The 10,181-nt window shown below is 37.9% G+C and overlaps 2 protein-coding genes across 5 annotated transcripts in view; one reads left to right on the forward strand and one right to left on the reverse strand.

Moving 5' to 3' along the window:
• The window catches only part of OOSP1 (oocyte secreted protein 1), a 111,271-nt gene that overhangs the window by 86,574 nt on the left and 14,516 nt on the right, over positions 1-10,181 (forward strand). The gene's annotated exons all lie outside the window — the stretch shown is intronic.
• LOC102488223 (oocyte-secreted protein 3-like) lies at positions 1,418-8,448 on the reverse strand. The gene is made up of 5 exons (XM_027771428.1): positions 8,298-8,448; positions 7,869-8,047; positions 5,023-5,120; positions 3,198-3,339; positions 1,418-1,627 (listed from the first exon to the last, which is right to left on the reverse strand). Exons 1-5 carry the CDS (start codon positions 8,446-8,448, stop codon positions 1,580-1,582), a joined length of 618 nt encoding a protein of 205 aa, XP_027627229.1. The 3' UTR covers positions 1,418-1,579.

Below are 10,181 nucleotides of genomic sequence, written 5' to 3' on the forward strand. Positions count from 1 at the left end.
AAATTTTTTATTGCAGGGGGAGAGGGAGAGGGAGAAGGAGAGAGAGAGAGACCCTTAAAGGGGCATGGTCACACCACGTTTTCTTCCTCAGTTTCTCCATCCTGTCAGGATTTTGGGCACACATGTATGTGGTGTATTTTTATTTACTTATTTATTTTTGAGAGAATTTTGCTAGAGAGTGCATGCACTCGCGGGAGAGACAGAAAGACAGAAAGTGAGAAATCACCCCCCAGAGGGAATAGCAGTGCTGCAATCCTCTCTCCTCCATTCTCCTCTTGGGATTTTGGGCACTAATGCATATGTACCTGGTATGTTTCAAGCCGCCACGTCTGAGGTTCAAACCACAATAGGCCATGTGGGAGTCCAACACCTTAACCACTACACCACTTGCTTGCCCCCATGGTGTGTTTTTTAATCTGCTGGGGCTGGGACTTGATCAAGGGTCAGCCTTGTGTGATCCAGTTGCCAATGCACAGCACTTAGTCACTATGCTACATTGCTGGCCCTCAATGTCATTGAAAATTACTACTTCTAATATTTCTAAACTTTAACCATATAGAGGACCTTTTAGTATTATATCAACATAGATTATTGCTTCAGACATAAGCACTTTTAAACATGCCACTGTCTCTGCCCAGTACACTCTTTTCTTTGTCCCCTTCACCCAAGAACAACATCTTCCTTAAGGTTGAAGACAATGATTACTTTGAAGAAGCCTTTCCTATCTTTCTAAAATGATACCAGTATTTCTTACTTAAGGGTCTTCAAAAAGTTCATGAAAAAACACGTATGAATAAACTATGCATGAATTGCAAGATTTTTCTGCTCCAAAATAAACTCATACTTTAATTCCCTTTTTCTACAAATGTTTGAAGCCGGTATATATTCATCCATAGCTCCCAGCTCTTTTCTTTCACAGAAAGAAACAAAGTTTACATAACTGCATGCTTATGACATTGACTTCTCGTAGGTCAGACACTGTCTTTATAGCCTATGGTCTACATAAAGTATTGAAGACAGGTTATTCAAACTGGTGTAGAAAAGAAAATCATGAATGAATATGCATATGGGTATGCACGTATGCACGTGGTATGTTTTTTCGAATTGACAGCACTAAGGTTTGAACCATGGTTGGCCATGTGAGCTTCTTGGTCATATTAATGCATACAACTAGGGCTAGTTTTTAACAGTTAGATCTTAAATTGCTATAAAAAACAAGATTTGTAATAACTGTATTCCCAACTTCCACTTTCCTGGTAACTAGCTCAGCATCTTAGAATTTAACTTTCTCAATTTAATAATTTAGCTTACTACATTAGAAAAGCAATAAATGGAAACATGCCATAAAATATGTCAAATTTTATTCACAAGTTGTAGCCACATTAAAAATTAAAAAAATAACACTGATGGCCTCTTCTCAAAGGCATCATAAACTGGATTACAATGGATTAAAATGAATTAAAAACACACAAATATATAAAAATAAAATACCACATTACATCATTAAACTGGGTTACTTTATGTTGCTACTGAATTCCAAAGGCTCAGTCTTCTAAAATTCAAAGATGAAAGGATGGCTCTAATGCCTTTGAAGAGAGTGATTGTGTGGTCCATAAAAAGGCCTTGACTGTGGAATAAACAGAATTTATAAGCAGCCGATATCTAATATTTATATGACTCCACTTTCAGAGTTTTTTTTTTTTTTTTTTTTTGAGAGGTTTTTGCTATAGGGAGCATATGCTCGCCAGATAAAGAGAGAGAGAGAAAGCAAGAAATCACCCCCCAGGGGGGATGGTCATGCCGCAATCCCTTCTCCTCCATTCTCCTCTCGGGATCTTGGGCACGCACGCACGCACACACACCCGGCGTGAGTTTTAAGCCACCAGGTCCGGGACTCAAACCGTGGTCGACTACATGGGAGTCCAGCGACATAGCCATTGTGCTAACTGCTGGTCCCCAGATTTATTTTTCAAAATAAAAGGAAGTCTCTCTGAGTTCATGCCCATGAGAATGGAACCACCTAAAATACACAAGGATAACTTTAGGATATACTTATTTCATAACTCCCACATGTGAACTGTGTCATGGATAGTCTTGAGATAGTCCAGATTTTAAGAGTGGGAGTAACATTAATCCTGTCTCCTATAGATTATGGAAAGAGGGGGAAGGAATCAAAGAAGTCTTATATATACTTAAAAATTTGTTGGATCTAATGGAAAAACCCAAATGATTTAGTGCAATTATATCCTTCAAAGGCTCTTCCCAACCTTAAGAAATTGGCCTCTTTGTGAAAACTAAAGAAAGAAATCTTCTAAGCTGGCAACTTGGGAACTTATTCCTCCTTCCATTACAGTAATTGGTAATATACTCAAATGCTCAGTTTTAAACTTTGTAAAATGGAATTCTTACAACCCACGTGGGGGGAATAAACCGTAGGGTGTTGAGAGAATTTTTAAGACTGATAAGACTGAGAGGAGAATGGAAGAGAACGGATTGTAGCATGGCCATTCTTCCTTGGGGGTTGCTTTTGTGCGAGCGCTTGTGCATGCGCTCACTCTCTCTCTCTCTTTATCTCTCTCTTGCTTTCACTCTCTAGCAAGCACACAGTCTCTATAGCAAATTAAAAACAAACTTTGCTAGGGGTTCTCTCATTCAGTCATAGAATAAATAAATAAAATTAAAAAAATAAAGAAGACTGGTAGTGGTGGGGATCTTCCTTATATTAATTCTAAATATGGTGTGATACAAGGTCCAAGAGAGACAGAACTTCATATACCCCTCCCTGCTTTATGCCTCCCTACTGAATTGTGTCATTTGGGCCTCAGTGGGGGTTTATACCTTATCAGTTTTAACTTGGCCTTGGGGCCAGCAGTTAGCATAATGGCTATGTCGCTGGACTCCCATGTAGTCGACTGTAGTTCAAGTCCTGGACCTGGTAGCTTAAACTCATGCTGGGCGTGTGTGCATGTGTGCCTAAGATCCCTGGAGGAGAAGGGATTGTGATGTGGCCATCCCCCCAGGGGGTGATTTCCCATTTTCTTTCTGTCTCTGTCTTTCTGGCGAGCACATGTGCTTATAGCAAAAACCTCTCCAAAAAAAAAAATTTTTTTTTTTTTTACTTGGCCTTAATCCTTTTTGTCCAGTCATAAATGACATGACAGGGCACATTAAATGTTACCCCTCAAAGGCATCCTTACCCAGTTATCTCTGAAGTGAGCACAGTCACATCTCATACAGTATCTGTACTGTATCAGGAACCAGTGCTGAGCAGGAGGTGGTAGGGCGATTGTTTTGTTCATTTCAGTATTGCTAGGGGTTTCCTCAGATGAGACATAGGAGCTTTCAAAGGGGAAAAAAAAAGAATGAAAAAGCAATATAGAGTCTAAAAAATTGTCATTCAAGATGGAGCTCAGATATTTCCTAACCTTTGCTTTAATAGCTATAACACATAATTAGTTATTCAACCTCTATGCCTCTCACCAAATCCTCCATTGTGGGTGGACACAGAAACTGTTCTCTGTTAGATTAAGAGAAATGATTTCAAGAAGCTATTCACAGTGCGTATAGTAGTTTTTGCTTGAAAAGCATAATTAGTCTAAGGCAAGATATTTCTAGAATCTCGAAGTTTATTTAACAGATAACCAAGAGCTAAACAATCTAATTACTTTGATTTCAAAAAGACTGTATGTGATTTAGGATCTAGTCAGGTTGGAAAATGAGATAAGTGCTTACTACTAGCTCTGAACAGTAGGGCATAGTGATGTAAAACAGTGGGGCTTTTTCAGCCATGATTTGGCCCAGAATCAAATCTGGGACTTCCCAGCTGTGTGAAGTTGGCAGAATATTTCATGTGTCTGTGCCCAAGTTTCTCCATTATTAAACAGGGACAATACCAGTGACTCATGAATAAGGTTGATAATGAGGATTGAAATGCTTGATGTGCTTATAAACTTGTGGTTGACATGTAGTAAAATTTCAATAAATGAAGCTGTTGTTTTTTGCAAGGGTCAAGAAGTACTTTGCTTGAAAGCTGTTGCCTGGCAGAATCTACACTTAGCAAACTTTCTAATTCATTCTCCTTACCTAATTTCAATTTGCTTATAAGAAAGCTTATACTTACTGCTTACACTATAGAATTTTATTTTCCTTTTTGTTTAATTGGTTATTGGATACTTAAAAAAAGTTTTTTTAACTTTCCAGAGAAGATTTTTTTTGTTTTGTTTTAGTCCATTCTCCAGGAAAGGAAACTATGGAAATTTTATCTTCTCTAGGCCTTTTCTATTAATTATCTTCAGGGGAATAAGAAAGCATTATCTGATGGTAAATTTGGTAGAAAGACCTGATCAACATTTAATTCAATCCCACTAGCTTTTGGGGGTCAAACTGTAGAAAGCTATGTTCTTTTTCTGCTTACTGGGTAGGCTTTTCAGCATTCAAGGAGAGATCTTCAATTGTACAACTGTCCTTGCCTCTGGGTCAGCAAACTCATTTCAGGGTGGAGTTCAGAATCTTCTAGCTGTGACCTAAAGCCTGGTTTGCCAACTGGCTTTCTTATAAATAAGCTACATCTTCTATGTGATTTATTACTTCATTGATTTCAAATTCAAAAGGAAAAATGTATTATTTATTTGACCTCCAAACTCAATCTCTTCTGTGCAACACACAACCTCTTGAACTGTGGAAGGGCCAGTCAATCTGCATACTTAGGGAACCTCTATAAATATTGTGTGTCACATGGTGCTGTGAAATAGGGTTACCAGTCTGTCCCCATAATTAATAGCCAAGAAGACAAAGAATCAAGGTTCTAGAATGAAGAGGCAAAGTTCACTCTTGGCCTTGTAATGTTGCGTAACTCATTTAGTCTGAAGTTTGACCTCCGAGTAGTGGACTGCTGTAGAGATTAAATAATACGAACTACCATGCTATCAGTGGGAGAAGCCATATAGTAAAACAGTGTGACTTTCAAAGTCTCAGGGTAAGTGGATACATTTAACAAAAGAGCTATGAATAATTTGGACTGACCTGGGAAGTACGCACTGCAAGCGAAGTTCAGCAGAAATGGATTCATTCCTTGGTGTGTAGGTAAGCCAGGAATGAATGACAAATCCATCATAGAAAAGCTGGTAGGAAAAGAGACCTTTGAAATGCATGCTCATTTGTCACACCATATTTTAATGTTTGAATTAAAATCTAGTCCTTTACTATTTCTAGAGATCAAGATATTTATCCTAATTGAAGTGACTAAAGTTCTCTTCGGCAAAACACAGGCACTTAGCTTAATCAGAACAGAATAAAAAACACATGGCATATGAGTTTTGAATAGAATTTACAACTGAGGTTCAGTTGATCCTAAAGGTTTTAAGTTAGCCTCCTCAAACATTCTAGAAAAGAAAAAATTTCATAGCTTACTAGAGAAGAATTGCTTTATAAGGAGAAGATTTAAAAGATAAGAGATTGTCATAAAGTTTTGAAATAACTTTATATGATAACTCTGAATTAAAACGTATTTTCTCTGTACTTTTGGTTTCCAGAACTCTAAAACATTAGAACAAAAAGAAGACAATTTAATCAATTGAGTTTCCTGAACATAAAAAATATACTTCCTATAGAGAACATTTAAAATATGTTTGGTGTTCAACAAACAAGATACAATTTTTATGAGCATATCATTCTGGATTCAATTCTGGAATTATTTGCATGTATTTCTATCCTGGTCTTCCACTGTTTATATAATTTAGGTCATACTACTTATGAGAGAATGTCAGAAAGTTTGTAGAAATATGTAATTAAAGTATGAGTTCAGTTTGGTACAAAGTTTTTTGAAATCTATATATAATCTTTTCATAACATATATTTTCATGAACTTTTTGAAGACCCCTCATCTTATGAATGTATACTTTATTCCTACTTTAATAGGAAGGTTCCACTGTCCTTCCATGGTTATATAAATTATAAGCTGCATAATATCCTTTAAAATGTATGAATCATAGGAACCAGCAGTTAGCATAATGGCTATGTCGTTGTACTCCCATGTAGTCGACCGCAGTTCGTGTCCTGGACCCAGTGGCTTAAAACTCACGCCAGGAGCGTGTGCGTGCATGCCCAAGATCCCGAGAGGAGAATGGAGGAGAAGGGATTGCGGCATGACCATTCCCCCTGGGGGGTGATTTCTCGCTTTCTGTCTCTATGTCTCTCTCTCTGTGTCTGGCAAGTGCACGTGCCCTATACCGAAAACCTCTAGAAAAAAAAATGTATGAATCATTTGTTTTCTGAGGTCTCAGTGATTTATCTCATTCAATTATTCAAAAGCGGTAAGACAAAACAAAGACAATTAAAAACATACAAAATCCCTCATCTGGATTGTCTAGCAATGAAATTCAGTGTGTAGGCTTTTTTAGTTGTAATGATTTTAAGCTCATTTAATTGTATTGATTCTAGCGCTCCTTAGGCTTTTTAGAACTCCAAGATAGGAGAGAAGGTGAGTGTGATGATCTAGACAAGGGTTTCTCAAGTTGGATACTATTGACATTTTAGGTCAGATAATTCTTGGTTGTGAGGGACTGTCCTTACCAAGTAGGATGTTGGGCAACCTCTCTGTCCTTTACTTACTAGATGCCAGTATCATCCCTCCACTCCAGTTGTGACCACTAAATTGTCTTCAAGTTTTGCCAATGTCCTCTTGGGGGCAAAATCACCCCTGCTTGATCATTACTGGTTTATGCTGTTGCCAAGGGCTCTAGGAGTGGCTGCTTTCAATGACTACACATGTCTCAAAATGCCTTTAGATTTCCTCATGGTAGATGTAGTAAAGGATACCTGAGTCTCTAGCACCTTGCTGGGGTGGACACAGGACCAGTGTAGTAGTATGTGCTGGACAAGCATAAACTGCGCTCTCAGACCATGATACTTATGGGTCGGTGAAGAGGATCCATTGAAATATGTCCATAGCACTATGTCCAAATTATTCCTTGCTTGTAAGTTGAGGGCCAGGATCCTGGCAGGACATATTTAGCCCCATGTTTAAGAAGTGTAAATACAGACAAGGTGAATTGGATATATTATACTTACCTTTGGTGTGGTGGAGACTTCCTATATCATAATCTTCTCAAGCTTTTCTTACTCTGACATTGATATACTATGGGTATATTTTCAGTTATCTTTGTGAGATAGAGAAGAACAAGGTCTATTTGTGGTTCAAGATCCTCCTAGACGGTCCTTTTCCCTGAATTCTTCTGGTGATTTTTTTTTTATCATTGTTATACATTCTATCCCACTTATTCCAGAGTCATAATTGAAAAACAAAACAAAAGACTTAGAATATGCATCAGCAAATCTGGTTTCTCTCCCTGGCTCAGCTATATACTAACTTTCTAAATTTACATTGTGGCTTTGTGCCTCAATTCCTTAATCTACATAAGTATGGATGGCATTTATCTCACAGGATCATGAAGATTAGAAAGTGTGTGAAAATGCTGGATACTATATCATGCTGTACAAGTAGTGAGTGCTTTGTCCAGATAGACTGTAAGCTTCTTGAGAGAAAGGACTTTGAATTTATTTACTTTCAGTATACTACACATAGTAGATCTCTGGTGAATGAATAAAAATGAAGAGAAGGTTTGATTCTTTAGGTTTAGTTCCTAGGCTTCCATATCATTTATGGCATCTATATGTATAGTATATAAATATGTATAACATATATGCTTCTAGTGTTCTATATTATATGTATAACTTCTGTATAATATTACAATATAATGATAGATTATGAAGTTCTTTCATATTATATTTATAATATAAAAGAACCAATATAAGGCAACACTTTCGAAGACTTCGTAGATGATGATAGGTAAAGTGGTTGTTTCTCTTACCTGTGTTTCAATGCCACAGAGAGTAACAGGATAGTCAAACTCCATTTCATCTAGTCGCACGTGAATTGCCTGACAGCCAGTCCCTAGAAATAACTCATCAGGACCTACCAATTCGTCGGTATAAAACAGTGCTCTTTTAACTATAGCACGGAAATTAAAACGGTTGCATTCCACCAACACTGTTAAAAGAGGAAAAAGCAAACCAGTTAACAATTCTGTTTAACGAACAGCTCAAAAAAATTCTGAGCAGGATTAAGTCTTGGGAGAGAAGATCATCTTTAGCTAAAAGGAGTTCAGAGATTTTCATAGAAAGATTCACTTTATAGTACTACTTCTTTTTTTTTTTTTTTTTCTGTCTCAGAAAGTCTATTTCTTCCCTGAAACCCCCCAAATGGCCAGAATAACTTGCATTGAACCCAGAATGTTTACCTGAGAAAGAACCACAGCGGTCATGTCCTTGAGCCTCTTTGGTGAGCAGAGGTCTGTTGTTATTAGGGCACTCATACCAGGCACTAAGTTCCCTAATATCTGGGGTCTTTGTGAAATCTGAGCTCTTTGGAAATAGATCCTGTTTTAACATTTCAGCCTGGCATGTGCCACACAGCAGCATGTGTCTCATGGATGACTAAGGGGAAGGAAATCCCAGTAGCTGGCACAAAGAAAGAAGTGGGAGAGGAAGAGAGACTGACTCTGAAAAGCCTTATAAAAATAATGGCAACCAAGTACGGCACTCCTTCACTCATTCAACAGCATTAGCTAGGCTCAAGGGAGAGAGAAAGCATGGGACCAATGAGAACTATTGCGTTACTAACTTGGGCAGGCAAAGTCTAGCAACCAAAACCCCCGTAAAGCATGGTGATTGAGAAACCACCCCTCCAAAGCATGGCAGTCAAAGCCGACTCTTATACCTGGCTCTTGCCCAGAACACATCCAGGTTACAAAAACAAGCAGAAGCAGCAGCCCCAGAAACACCACAGAGGACTTCATTATGCTAGATCTTGCCCTGAGACCGGCAACAGGAAGTGGAGAGGAGCTGGAAAGCCTGTGGTATCTTTAGCCATGATGCCGCACTCAGATGTATTCAGTTAGCCCAATTCAGAGATGAGGGGAGGAAAAAACCTTTAACATATTATCAGCTTCAGCTCTTGGACTTTTTCTTGATTGCTGGGTTCAGGAAACCCCAGAATCGTATAAAGTGAACCCAACAAAGCATAGAACTCTTTTCTAGGACCTTGGAGGTGCTTGACCAAATGGCATTTGCAGGCCATTTTTTTTTTATTTATATTATCATCATAATCTTCTTTATATTACATTGGATTACATATAACTTTACATTGACTTCCATTGCTTTTTCAAAAGGGAATGCCATGCATGTCAGTCAATACAGAGACATCAGTCTCCCCGCTTTATCATTCAATGTCTTTTCCATGCATTTCCCAATAATTATCATTATTATAATTTTTTAAAACAGTCAATCACTATTTCTCATTTTGCTTGTTAGAAGACTTCACCCATCATGAAATACTTCCCAGACCAGTCCAGTTGAGAATACTATACACGTCATCATCAACAGATAATAAACCATATCTGTTTCTCACTAACATCCTCTCTATTGTTCACTTGCTATCTTTCTCTATCCTCTTCTCGATTTTTTTTATAGTTTATTTTTTATTATAATTTTTTTCCCATCACAACACACAAATGAATCTCCATCCAAAATACACTGTGCATTGGCTCAATCAAGCACGTCAACATATATGTTCTCAGCAAATAATTTCCCAATTCTTGTGTCCTGCATACCTTGCCTTTTGTTTTACCATCCTAGATTCCCCATCCCCCTCCCTCTGTTATGACCCATCCTCCTCCCACATTGTCCCTGTCATCCCCGATTGCCCTCCGTGCCTCACCCCTCCCCAAATGATCTGTCAGTGATCTTAATTAGTCTAAGTCTCTCCAATAGTTATCACAGCTGACACATGCCTCTACATGAACTCAAGTCTGACTTTAGGCCTAAACCCCATTGGGTAAAAAGAGCATACTATAAAGTAGAACCCAACTGGGCCCATACCGCTCACTGCAGCCATCAAATATCCAATTTTTTTTTTTAAATGGTACGAATAGTTTAACCGTTTTTTTTTGTTTGTTTTTTGTTTTCGTTTTTTTCCCGTAACATTCATTCCCTGAGCATCATCACAACATACTAAATGTAATTTCCCATCTAGAATAGACTGCATAGTGACCTAATCAAGCATGTTATCATTAATAATATTCCATTTCTACTTTCTTGCTTATGTATATATATATGTTTTTTTT

Source organism: Tupaia chinensis, unplaced genomic scaffold (assembly GCF_000334495.1).
Source record: "Tupaia chinensis unplaced genomic scaffold, TupChi_1.0 Scaffold000213_1, whole genome shotgun sequence".
Classification (NCBI taxonomy): domain Eukaryota; kingdom Metazoa; phylum Chordata; class Mammalia; order Scandentia; family Tupaiidae; genus Tupaia; species Tupaia belangeri.

Coding starts and splice junctions, on each gene's coding strand:
- LOC102488223 (XM_027771428.1), bottom strand. CDS start 8,448: ATGTTAAAACAGGATCTATTTCCAAAGAGCTCAGATTTCACAAAGACC. Junction 8,048..8,297: donor CCGCTGTGGTTCTTTCTCAG/GTAAACATTCTG, acceptor CTCTTTTAACAG/TGTTGGTGGAATGCAACCGT. Junction 3,340..5,022: donor TTGCAGTGCGTACTTCCCAG/GTCAGTCCAAAT, acceptor CCCCTTTGAAAG/CTCCTATGTCTCATCTGAGG.